Source organism: Peromyscus eremicus, chromosome 7 (assembly GCF_949786415.1).
Source record: "Peromyscus eremicus chromosome 7, PerEre_H2_v1, whole genome shotgun sequence".
NCBI classification, from domain to species: Eukaryota; Metazoa; Chordata; class Mammalia; order Rodentia; family Cricetidae; genus Peromyscus; species Peromyscus eremicus.
Window position 1 is genome coordinate 112,539,886 of NC_081422.1, and position 13,703 is coordinate 112,553,588.

Here is a 13,703-nt window from a genome sequence, read left to right on the forward strand (position 1 = left end):
CCAGGGAGCTGGCTTCTTGGGGCTGTGAGAGAGCACCCGGGGGCTCAGAGGAAGAGACCTGCCTGGTTTGGAAGTCGACAGTTGGCCGTTATTCTTTTGTTTAGGTTCCGTGCCAACCTTCCCATTTTCTCTCCCACAGACAGTTTTTGAGCGGAATTGCCGATCTGAGGACTGCGCTGCTGACCTGCAGCTTCGGGGGAAACTCCTGCTTTCCAGGTACGTCACTGTTCCTTTTGTGACACTGTTCTTTTCATGACGCTGTTCCAAGAAGCTGGTCTTTGTTTGACTCTAGACCCAAAGTCTGGAAGTCTAGATTTCCCCAACAAAAAAGGGTAAGCAGTATTAGATACTCTGTGAGGTGGTTTTAGAATGTATGTTATAAATACAGTTTTAAAAACAGGTATTACCAGAGGGATTAGCTGGGGTTCAGTTTGCAATTTTACCCCAACTCACAATTGACTGCTCCTTATAATTTCTGTTTGTGTGTTGAGAGGGGACTAGACATTAATTACGTTACGTTAGATTGCACCATGGGAAACTGCCAGCATTTGACCTCTGGGCTTGGTCTCACATGACTTAAGGTAGTATTATGTGAGGGTTCCTTTCATCTTCCCCCTGACATTTAACAGTGGTGTCCGTTTTAGCAGCGGAACAGTTTCTGAAGCAGGACGGGGTGAAGGAAGGGGGCAGCCAGCCTGCCCATGCAAGCAGTCTCTTTATTATTTCAGGGCTTCCTCCCATAGTCTGCAAATCCCCCACGGCTAGAGATGAACCACACCAAAGCCTTCTGTCCCCGCTTCGCCAACCTTTTATTTTAGGTTTCCTTTGGAGTGACTGCTTGTCCTGAATCAGCCACATGTCAGACAATGGTTTCCTTTGGTAACAAGAGTTCTGAAATATTATATTAGCTTTGGGGCCAAGAACCCCCTCTGTATGATTTACAGTCACTTCTCAAAGCAACCATCAGTATTACTAGGTGAAAATGTTTGATGGCATACTTGCCCTTACCTGAAACGTTGAGAGTTAAGTTTGAACCAGTGATGACACACCCCTGGGACCTTTTTGGTTTTGTCCTTCTGTTTGTTTTAGAGGAAGTCTTACATAGCCCAGGCTAGCCCCTAAACCCCATGTGCCTCAGCCTCTAGAGTGCTGGGACCATAAACCCGCCACCATGCCTAGCTCCGGTGCTATGACCCTGTCACTCTCCTGTGTGTGTGGGGGGGGGGGAGGGGGAGTAGGGAAGTATACATTCACACGTGTGCCTGTGGATCCTGACACTGTCACTTTCGTGTGTGTGTGTGTGTGTGTGTGTGTGTGTGTGTGTAGGGAAGTATGCATTCACACGTGTGCCTGTGGATCTTGACCCTGTCACTCTCCTGTGTGTATGTGGGTGTAGGGAAGTATGCATTCACACGTGTGCCTGTAGATCCTGACATTGTCACTTTCCTGTGTGTGTGTGGCTGTAGGGAAGTATGCATTCACACGTGTGCCTGTGGATCTTGACACTGTCACTTTCCTGTGTGTGTGGCTGTAGGGAAGTATGCATTCACACGTGTGCCTGTGGATCCAGAGGTCAAATCACACGTGTCATTTTCAGGGACGGGTTTCTCTCACTGGCCTGTGACCCTGGAAACCTGGAACAACCGGCTAACTAGTCTAAACTGGCTGGCCAGGTGAGGCCTGTGATCACCTGCTCCTACCTTCACAATGTTAGAATGACTAGTGCACGCCACCAAGCTTAGCTTCTTATGTGGGTCCTGGGAACAAACTGCAGGTCCTCACATCTGTGTGATACACACTTTATCCACTGGGCCGCAGCCTCGGTCCCCACACTGCTAATATTTAATAACAGTTTACTCATCAAAGGAAAATCACACTAAGATTCCAGTTCCTTCGTGAGGCATGCTGTCCCAGCCCCCTCCCCGCCCCACAGTGTACACAAACACTCTCCCCAAGTCTTCGATGCTAACTGCCTCTGGTTTCACTCTGGAAGCAGAGGTGACTTCAAGTAGCGCATGCTTTCCTAAGCTGAGGAAATTGCTTTAGACTCAGAGAGTGGATAATGGAGCTGTTTAACAGGGAGAAGAGCCTCCGGGGTGGTTAGAGACATCAATTCTAAAGAAGGTTCATAAATTATCAGCTCATTCATTTTAATTTTAGGTATGTCTTCCAAAAAAGTGTTTTAGGGAAAATACACGAGTTTCTTTTTATGTTGAGCTAGACTGTAAATGCTGGGGTTTATTTTGGATCATAGAAGACTTCATGTGGTAGGAAAATATCCACTTGATCCATGGCTAAGCGTTGCTAGGAAAGTTCTGGCACCCTTGCTAGCCATTTGTGAACTGTGCTTTCTGTGTCGCAAGATGGAAACCTCAAGGATTGTGGTCAGAAAAGAACTTTTGGTGTAAGTTGCTTCCATTGCTGGCCTTTGAGAGTGCTGTTGAAGCATGGCCAGAAACCCAAGCTGTGGTAGTAGTGCCTGTGACGTCTTACCAATATGGCCACCTGAACAAGACCCACACAATGACAACACCCATTCACATCCCAATGTGGATGGAAGCAAGCCAGGCCCCAGCCCAGGATGAAGAGCTATAGGCGATTAATGGCTGCTAAGAGAGGGGACTCAGTCTTCTCCAGGTATAACTCCCTATAGGTTATCTAGTCCCAAATGGTTAGCACTAAACACATACACATCTAAGTAACACTGAATGGACTTAGAGGGTTGTATTTCTCTTCCCCCCTCCCCATCCTGTGGGGTGTGTGTGTGTGTGTGTGTGTGTGTGTGTGTGTGTGACCGGATGAGGGGAGAGAAAGATCAATGGGTCACCTGAAGGTTGCTTACATTCACCTGTACCTCAGCAGATGCATTTGCACGTCTGAGTTCGATGAGGGGTAGAGTCTAGGCCTGGTTGTCCTAGCCTGGTTCTCTCCTTCCACTGTCCCTCGGGAAGCAGTGGGCTAGAGTGGGCGTAGTCTTCTCAAAGAATGTCAAACTTGTTCGAGGGCCAGCACCAAGAAGCAGTGGCTCTTTAGGCCTGGCTTCAGAACTGGGACACTGTTACTTTGGCCTTGTTCTATTGGCTACAGTATGTCACATGGCCAAACTCAAAGTCAAGGACTGGAAAATGTTATCAGCCTCTTTAGTGTGTGGATTTCCAAAATTTATGGGAAAGGGCATGAACATAGAGAGGTCAAGGGATAATAACCCATGACATGATCTACTGTGGTCCATAAGGAGCAGGGTAGGCTCATCTCTCATCCTGAAAACCATAATACTTTCAGGGTGAATCTGGTCTTTCTTGGAATTTCATCACCTTAGGGACAGAGACAAGCCCTGGCACTTGGGTGAGGTTTCTGAACCCCAGAGCAGTGTCCTTAGACCTCTGTGCCCATCCTTAAGAATGAGATGTTTTCCTATAGAACCTATGGTCTCTTCCCATGGCCAGATCTTCCATGAAAGAAGGCTTTGTGATGCTCTTAAAGCCCCTGGTTTTCCACAGGAGGTCTCAGGGAAACACTCTTCCATAGCAGGGTGAGTAGAGACAGAAGCCAAACCGTAGACTCTTGTGAGCCCGGCGTGTGCGGGAAGACACAGCCGGAAGACAGTGGTGGGAACGAGGCTCTAGACTGGGTTCAGTACAGTTGAGTGCCTTGAGGCAGAGGAAGCTTTCTTACTTATTGACTACCGTGTGACTCGTTATTGCCTGGGGTGCAATGCACACTCATTTCTTGTTTGAGCAGGTACTAAGAACAGCTGCAGAGATAAATGGCAAATGGGTCCTGCTCTCCTGGTCTGTGTAGTCGAGGCAGGAGTGACCCAAGAGACTGGCTGGTGGTGATGGGTGTGAGAAGAGAGGGGGTGGACTCTTACAGGGAGCATCTCCAGGAGCCCCATGTCAAGGGGCGTGGAGAGAACTGAGGCACTCTAGGTAAAGAGAAGTGTGAGCAGAGATCTGGACTCCTATGAAGAACTATGGGCGTCTAGGTTTGTGGAGATGCTTGAGAGACGTGAGATGAGGCAGAAGGAAGGAGAGGAATTGGATTGCAACACACCCATGAGTTGGTGCTTCATCTTGAAGCCAGGGGAGGATAGGAGAGTCCCAGAGGAGGACAATAAACCTAACATGGATGCAGTGAGCCATGCTTGGGGGCCCAGGGCATGGGATATTGGGGTGGTCAGGGTTGTTTGGTCTCCTGCATTCAAAAATCTGTAGAACCTAGCTGTCATGAGTTCTGTGCCTTCACTATAGGAAGCTGTAGCGTAAGAGTATGGGAAGGAGGCCTGTGATGGCTGGGCAGTCTGCAGTACAAGATGCTATGGCAGACTGAGGACCATGTATCGTATGGAGGGGAGACATGCTCACTGATGGAGAGTGTCTATGGCCGTTGGAGAGGACCCAAGTTCAGTTACCAGCTTCCAGCTGACTAGAGCTCCAGCTCCAGGCATCAGGCACCTCCTTCTTGCCTCTTTGGGCACCTCTGTTCATGCATGCCCTCTCCCCGCCCCCTGCAAACACAGGTGATTATAAATAAAAATTTAAAAGAAAGTAGAGGGGAAATGTTGAGGGAGTGGGTCACCCAGAATAGTCAGGACCATGAACATAGTTGGTGTTTTTCTTCAGCTTTTGTCTTTTGAGATAGGGACTTCACTAAAGAGCCCAGGCAGAGCTCAACCTGACAGTCTTCCACCTCAGCCTCCTGAAAGCTGGGATTATGGGCATTTGCCACTCTGCCCAGGTTGGATATTATTTTTCCCTGGGGGGAGCCCTGTGCTATGACATGCCATCCACAGATACCCAGGAACAGGGATGGAATTGTTCAGGTGGTCTCCATTGAACAGTGCTGTCAATTCCATTTATAGAAGATCCAACAGCCTGTCAGGGTATGCATAGTACCTCAGAAAGCATTAGATGTGATCACAAGAAAAGAAATAGAAAGGAAAATAGGTTGTGGCAGTTGAGATGAAAACTTTTTGTTTGTTTCGGAGCATCCCACCGAGGATAGTGGAACACATCAAGGCTTCCTTAACAACCAACCCCAATTAAAAATTAAGGGCCTTGAAAAGACTGTGGAATATTTGCAAAGTCCAAACCATTTGCAGCCACATAATTATACCCTGGCTGTAACTTTGGTAACACTGCTTTCATGGGGATTGAGAGAGTATGTTTCCCTAAACCACTGGCTGGCTGGAGGGTGGCTAGCTCCACCCATGAAGGATCAGCTTATAGAAGAGGACCACCCCATCTCAAGAGCACCCATAGTTGGGAGCTAATTGTTCTCCTTCTCAGAAGTAGTCAGAACCATCAACCACGGTGGAGAAAAGAAGTGAGTTTTCTTCTTTATTGAGCATCTGCTATGCACTTGGTACCCTACCAAGTTCTCCATGTGAGGCTGCAGAGATGGCTCCACCTGGAGGCTCACAACCAGCCATCTGTAACTCCAGTCCCAGGGATCCAATGCCCTCTTCTGGTCTCCACAGGCACCATGGTTATACACGCATATACATAGGCATAACACCATGCTCATAAAACTAAAGTGAAAACAGTTCTTCAGTGTGCACGAAGGCTCCGTGGCATCTTGCCAGCTGTGGCACTTTGGACAGCACTCTGTAGCACTCAGCTTCGATGTGACTTTGTCTCCTCATCTTGAAAGTGGAGAAATAACTGTAGTCCCAGAAAATACTATTTTCGGTATTTAATAAATGCATATATATTTCACTGATTCACAAAGTGCCTGGTTGGCCAGTTGTAGAGGTACATGCATGCCTTTAATCCCAGCACTCAGGAGGCAAAGGCAGGTGGATCTCTGGGTTTGAGATCAGCCTGGTCTACATAATGAGTTGCAGGATGGTCAGGGCTACATAGAGAGACTGTGTCTCCAAAAAAAAAAAAGAAAAGAAAAGAAAAAGCGTCTGGTATATAGTGAGCATTCCGTAGGTGAGTTTGAGCCACCTTGCCGTCAGAACACTGTTGGAAAGTAAATATGACTGTGTTGGCTCTGAAGAAGTGCTGAGGCTCAGGAAGGAGCCTTGCTTGAGCTCATGCTATAGGAAAAACTAAAGCTGCCTGACAGGGGTCTGGAAGTCACTCACCTGAGGTCAAAACCTGAATGGCAGAGGCAAGGGAAGTACTTGGTGGTGGCTCCCAGGCCCCGCGTTCTGTCATTTAGACTACTGTCCCTTGTCTTCACGGGTGTTTATCTTGGGGGACCTGGCCTACCTCAAGGTGGAAATGACTTGAAAATTCCTCTTGAATTTTGGAATTTTGTTTGTTTGTTTTCCTGTGTGTTGAGGCTGGGGATGGGGGGAGGAGTCTGCTATCCAGAGAACTGACTCCATTCTTTTGTCAGATAGGCTCAAAACATTGGGGGGTACCTTTCACACACATGAACAGCAGAAATATATCCCAATGAAGAACTTCGTGGGCAGCCCTCCCCACTGTTGAGATTATGATGGGATTGTTTCACCTTCTACTCCCTGGACAGTAGACAATAGGGGTGCTTAGAAGATCACTGAAGGAGGACCGAGGCAGTAGCCATAGCAGCCATGGAAGAGGTTGGTGGCATGCATACACTGAACCCCCAACCCCAGCCCCCTCAGTGCTTGCCTAATAAACTTGTATTTGGTGGCGTTTTCTTTGCTTTCAAATACGGCCAGCCACAGGAGGTTCCTGTGTCAGAGCCCTCCAGCAGTGTTGTGATGACGGGACTGTTGTCCTGAGAACTGGACCCAAGCAAGGGACTTACCAAACAAATGGTGCCGCTGGAGTCCTCGCATCTTCCCGTCTTAGCATGCTGTGTCTCTGCTAAGATTTTTTGCAAATCATTGTATCTCTTGCCACTAAACACTAGATTCACCACAGCAGGGCAGACTTGTAGTTGTGGGGGAGGGAACAAATTATGAAGTGTAGCAAGCTTTCTTGGACTGCCAGCCCCCAAACTATGACACAGAGACTTATTATTAATTATGAATGCTTGGCCTTAGCTTAGGCTTGTTTCTAGCTAGCTTTTTTTAAAAAAAACTTAAAAGTAACTCATTTCTACTAATCTATGTGTGGCCCTGAGGCTCATTTACCTCATCTGCATACTGTCCATCCTGCTTTCCTGTTTCCTCATGTCTGGCTGGCTCTGGGCCACCTCACTTAGGTCCTTGAAAGCTGAGCTTAACCCCATCAAACACAGGCCTGCCCAAGGGCTGTGTCTAACTGGGACCTGCATTTAACTGCCCCAGTTCTAGGACTGGGGTGCCCTGTACTGTGGCAGGCGTTTTTACTCAGCTTGTTATGTCTATTTAATGTGCCAACTGCTCAAGTGCTCGCTGTACGGCAGAGTCGAGCCTCTGTACCCTGTGAGCACCTGGCTACTAGGAAGTCATGTCGGGTTTTTTTTCTTTTTTCTTTCTTTTTTTTTTCCCTCCAGCTTTCTCAGGCCCTACTTAGAAATACATGCACCATGTTGGGCACCAAAATACTGTTTTACCTTCGTGACAGTGGCTTCACTCTAAACTTCTAGCATCCTGACTGCTCAGGGCCATAGCCTGAGGGGAATTCTGTTTTCCCCAGACAATGGCTCTGTTGCTGTCACTAAATGTAGCTTTAACTACATCTCTATCATTCTAATAAAACTCAAGATTCAAATGCTAGGGTAAAAACCTGTGAGCTCAGAGAGTTAAGAGTAGCAACTGGCTAACTTTCTCTCTTTGATGGCGTTCCCAGCAGCCCCTTTCCTTCCATACTGCCCCAACTAAAAAACCCACACTATACTCCTCCCTGCTGCTTCCATCAACTAATTGCTAACCTCATCTCTCTGAGCCCAGGTTATTTAATTAACACAAATGCAACACATCTTTACATAGTTAAACAAATGCAGCATGAACAAATGCAACACATCTTTGCCTAGTTAAACAAATATTCCACAGTAACAAAGCTGTGCAGTTACTTTGTTTCCTGCAAGCACACACTCTCTCTGTCTCCCTCAGGGTTTTTCTTGTCCTGTGCTCTCTCTCTCAGTAGCTTCTGTCCCAACTTTGATCTGAGCCACCAGGTGTAACCAGAGGTAGATGAGGATGCCCTGCTTGTTCTCATAAACAGCTGTACATGAGGAGACATGGTCCTTTCTATTTGTCCCAGTGGTCAATGGCTGTACCCCCCCCCCCACCCTGTGAGCCAAAGATGAAGCTTGGGTAAAATATGGAATTCCCATAAATCATAGTTCACTCCAATGGGAGGATGGGGACCACATATGAAGACTTCCATATTTTATGAGCCTTCGTCCCTGACCTCCTTCTAAGTGGTCTCAATCTGAGCATGGTGAACTGGGTGGATGCTGTTGGCACCACACCCAAGTCCCTCATATGCCAATGAACAGCACACACCATTGCATTGTACTAATAACTAATTGCCCTCATCAGGTTCAGAGAATCACTGTGGCCTCTTGTCTAAGTAGTTATTCCTCTTCCCAATCGCTAACCAATGGGTAACTGTTGTAGTATGTAGAAGCCTAACCACTTAAGTGAAGATTAACTAGGTAGCACCACTGGTGTTCCACACATTCTTGTGAGTCAGACCAAGACCTGGGACCATAGCCCTGCTCAGGCTGCCTCCCCACTTCCCACGACCACCGAGTCACTGTGTCACAGACGGTACATCCTTAGAGTCTGCGCTGAGATGCTGGAAGTTATACATTTTGTCTGTTCTTTCCTCCCCTGGATAGGCAGGAAGTGTTCTTTGTAGAACTCTGAATTTCAAAAAGAAATCTAATCCAATGGACTTACCAGACACGAGTGATGGGACAGTTGTTCACTGCCTTTTTTATTTGCTTTAATATTGGAGCCATGTGAAGTGAGAGGCTCCTTTAGGTTGGCTCCGAGGACTCAGATCTTAGGGATTGCCTCCTGATACTCAGGAACTTTGAGACTATCCGTATCCACAGGATACAAGCAGAGGACCACCCTCGTGGGAGATGCTCCCACTGTAAAATGTGCCTATTCAGGGGCAACCAAAGAATCTCCCACCAAGGGAGGGAGCACTGATGCCCACTGGAACCGTCAGCCTTGCTCAGAGCCCCAGACATTTTTTCAGAAAGTTTTCTGTGGTAATGAGGTTTGAACAGGGGGTAAATGACATTGTCTCAGTTAACACCTATTTTTCTTCAAGGGGAGAAAAAAGGCAAATTTGTAAATTGTGGTGTGGAAGCAGGCAAAACATCTGACCTCCGAAGCCAAGAGGGAGAAAACCCTCACCTATGCCACTCCTCAGCCCTCCTGGGGCTTGGGAAAGGGAGCTTGTTGTTAATGTAGAGGGGTAAGATTTTAGTAAATTTGTTGTTAATGCAGAGGGGTAAGATTTTAGTAAAGTTGTTGTTAATGCAGAGGGGTAAGATTTTAGTAAATTTGTTGTTAATGCAGAGGGGTAAGATTTTAGTAAATTTGTTGTTAATGCAGAGGGGTAAGATTTTAGTAAAGTTGTTGTTAATGCAGGGGTGCTAAGAGTGTGGTGAAGTTGTCGTTAATGCAGGGTGGTAAGATGTGGTGAGGTTTTTATTAATGCAGGGGAAGGATTGTGGTGAAGGAGGTCAGCTCTAGCTGCTGATTCCTTATTATTACATGTCTTAAAAATTCCTGCTAGGTGGCAGTGGCACATGCCTTTAATCCCAGCACTCAGGAGGCAGAGCCAGGTGGATCTCTGTGAGTTCGAGGCCAGCCTGGTCTACAGAGTGAGATCCAGGACAGGCTCCAAAACTACGCAGAGAAACCCTGTCTCAAAAAACAACCAAAATATAAAAAAATTCCCTTGTCATCTTCTTTCTGGCATGCAGGGCTGGGCATGCCTTCCCACCTCCTCTCCCTTATCACAGTTTCTCCTCCCATCTGGAACCAAGCCCCCACCATCATGTCCCACAGAGCAGGAGTCACCTCAGCCTACGTTTCATGCCCTATGGTGATCTGAGCTGGGATTCATAGCGTCTGTGAGCAGAGACAGGAAGACAGTCACATCTTGGTTTTCATTAGCTTCAAAGAGAAAGATAGCATTTTATCCAAATGTGGATGTGGGCAGCCCGCCAGAGTGGCATGAGCAGGACTTGTGACTCTGTCACACCCAGAATGACAGATGCTTTTCAATGGTACTGTGGATATATTTAAATGTCATTTGTCCCTGCCTCAGAGTTGTGGCAGTTGTCAAATCCTCGTCCCCATCTTACCACTTACTATGTTATTTTAGGAAGCATAATGTTGCTAGATCACACATTTGTTCAGCATAACAGTCGCCTATTTTTGTGTGCTTGATTTCTTCATTATCCCACCTTCCCCTTCACACATCATTTTGAGGGGTCCCCTGTGTCACTGCACTGCCAATGGGATGAGGCAGCACAGAACAGGTTAGAACCATGTTCTAGAAGTTTTCCCTGCATGTGGGTAAAGATTGGGTGTGAGAAAAGCATGTTCCAGAGGCAGCCACAGTATTGTGGTATCTAGAAGTGGGTCTTCCTTTGAAGACTAGGTCATTTCTTACAAACATCTAGCCAAACTTAAAAGCCACAGTCCCTGTGGCTCCCAGCAGCACCTGTGGGGACACCTACAGCCGTCCTGTTCTCTGCTCATTAAGGACACAGAGAATTCCATCCGAGCTTCTGTGAACTTAAGAAAACACAGGCTCAGAGAGGAGGGAATTGCTGTGGTGACATGTGTGGGCAGCCACACTGACACGTGGGGCTGCCTGGGTGGCTGCAGGTGCATCGTATGTACCCAGTCACACCTGTGGGACCCAGAGACCAGGGGGAAAGAGCTCAGGGCTCCTGCTCCCCTGTGGCCACCTCACTTCACAGCAGGAAGGATGTACCATTAGGAAAACTTGCCATTTCAGGATAGATAGATAGATAGATAGATAGATAGATAGATATAGATAGATAGATAGATATGTTTACTTTTAATCTGCTGCCATTGATGTCACCCATTGGGAAACATGGTCCCCTAAAGGAGTACTTGTCAAGAGGCCGTGATCTCTTCAGTCATCAGGCTGGCAGGCTTACCCAAGCAGCACAGGTGTGTGTGACACTGTGGTGTGGCAGTGGGCCTCTGGCTGGGCCAAGGCAGGCATTCCTACACAGTCCCCTGCTTCCTTCATGACATCAGACCTCCAAACAGCCCACAGATCTTGGGAACTCCTCTGCCTCTGCCCCCTCCCCCCACCAAAGGATTTTAGTCCTTAATCCAGTAGTTGCAGGGAATGAACCTGATTCATTCCAGATGTCCCAAGACTTCATGATTCCGGAAACTCCTGAGGTAAAGGCTGATGAGGCTCCGAATTCCTCTGCTATCGGGGAAGCAACGTTTCTTTCAACATTTACACAGATGGGACAGGAATCACTTGAGCTACCTAGAGGGACCAGGGGACAGGGTGGGGGTGGGACCTCTGGCTAGCTGAGTCTCCTCATTAGAAGAAACAAGGCTGTTGATGCAAGTCCTGGCCCTACAGTGAGGATGAGCTGGTGCTGTGGCCAGAAGTCACGTGGACTGACTGTACTTCTCTGCACCTTGCTGGGGGAACCACTGTTTGGATTCATTTCTCTTTAGTAAACACGTTTTACTTTCACTACAAACATAACACTGGCCCAGGTGGGTGTATTTAAGGGAGTAAAAAGTATTTCTACCTTCGTATAAATGGATTTCCAGTCCAGATATTCAGTCCTAGGAGCCATCTCTCCAACCCACTGCAAGTATTGGTGAGGTGTAGATGAATTTCTAAGCAGTCTTATTAAATAAAGAACACGGAGCCAGATATAGGGGTGAAAGCCTTAGAGATCAGGGAAATAGAGCCACCAACCACCTTACCTCACCAGCTCTGTAGCTTCCAAAATGCCTGTCTACCTATTTACCCAGGCTTCTATTGCCTTGCTATTCTGTCCTCTCATTGTCTCTTAGCTCACTTCCTTGTTACTGCCTGTCTGTACAGACCTCCAGGTCTCTATGGTTGGTACTGGGATTAAAGGCGTGTGTCACCATGCTTGGCTCTGTTCCCTAGTGTGACCTTGAACACACACACACAGACCCTGCCTGACAAGTGATCGGAGTAAGAGCGTGTGCTACCACTGCCTGACTTTTGTGTTTGCTTAAAACAGCTTGCTATTTCCTCTGATCTCCAGGCAAACTTTATTTATTAACATACAAATAAAATATCACCACATTCCCCCTTTTTTGTCTAATAAAAATAACAAATAAAAAGTTATAACTAATATAAGAAAAACTATATACAACAAGTACAATAGCAATATACAATATATACAAGCAATAAATACATCAGAGCATTACAGAGTCCTCCATCTCCAGCTGGAGCTAAGTACCCTGTGGATCTGATCCATGAGATTGGAAAGGTTTCATAGAGCATGGCCAGATGCAAAGCCTCAAGCTATGCAGCATAGCTCACTGTTGGAGAAAGTTGGCATTTACATATGTACATAATATATTCTATTTAGTGATAGTGGTTTGGGTTTATGCATTGTTGAGGATATAAAAGGCATACATATGAAAGTTGTACTCATCCTACATAATCCTCAGGGAATATGTCCCCAGGTTAGTAGAGAATGCCTAAATCCATAATAAAACTTACACCTTATAAACTGTATTAGTTGGGATTCTCTAGAGAAACAAAACTGATAGAATGAATATATGTATCCGTGTATATGGGACTTAATAGTGGCTTACACATAATGGTTCAATTATCCCAACAAAGACTGTCTCTGATGGAAAATCCAAGAATCCAATATTTGTTCAGTACATACATCTAGATGTCCAGCTAGTCTTCTGTATGTGCCAGAATCCCAAAGAAGTGGCTCTAATACCAGTGAAGGGTGAACTCGCCAGTCAGAGTGAGGGCAAGCAGGCAAAAAGCAAAGGCTTCTGTCTTCCGTGTCCCTATGAAAGAAGATGTGGGCCCAGGTTTAAGGTGGATCTCCCCACCTCAGATGATCTGGATTTAGGAAGAGCCTTCCCACTTCAAATCATTCAATCAAGAAAAATCCCTCACCAGCATACCCAGCCATTTCAGTTTTAGTTAATTCCAAATGTAGTCAAGCTGAGAACCAAGAGTGGCCATTGCATAAACCATGTTTTCTTTCTTTATGTATAAACAATAAAGTAGAATAATTATAACAATATGCTCTAATAAAATGGTTATTAGTATAGGGTTAGTATTGATACTCTTTGAGCCCATTATTAAGTAAAACATGAAAACGACTTGGATACGTTTTCATGTATTCAGTACACTGAAGTCCCACTCCAGTCACCCATGCTGTGATTGGAGAGTGAAGTGTCCCCCACAGGCTTCTCTAGTTACACTCAGTCCCCAGGTGGGGGCGCTGCTTGGGGAGGTTATGGAACCTTCAGGAGGTGGGGCTTTGCCCCCCCCCACCCCCCGCGCTGGCTTTGGGGATTAGCCTGTCCTGCTTCCCGTTGTCGCTCTCCCGGCTTCCAGTGTGAGGCTGAGATGTCCTAGTGCCACTTCCTGTTCCTGTTGTCATGCCTTCCCTGTCATTATGGACTCTCTTCTGGAACCAGAAACTAAAGTAAACATGCAAGTTGTGTTTGATCATGGCGTCTTATCACAGCAATGTAGAGTAACTATACAAGTCACATTCTCTTTCCAGCATCAGGATGTCGGTTGCTTGTAAGTGCTGGTTTCCACGCTGTCCTCTCAGAACTTTTCCGGTTC

General features: G+C 46.7%; 1 protein-coding gene across 1 annotated transcript in view; it reads left to right on the forward strand.

The window, feature by feature from the left end:
* Positions 1-13,703, forward strand: part of Itga9 (integrin subunit alpha 9) — a 311,746-nt gene that overhangs the window by 186,607 nt on the left and 111,436 nt on the right. The window contains exon 17 of the mRNA XM_059268864.1: positions 140-216. Within this exon, the coding sequence (XP_059124847.1) occupies positions 140-216 (77 nt within the window). The remainder of the gene's footprint in view (positions 1-139; positions 217-13,703) is intronic.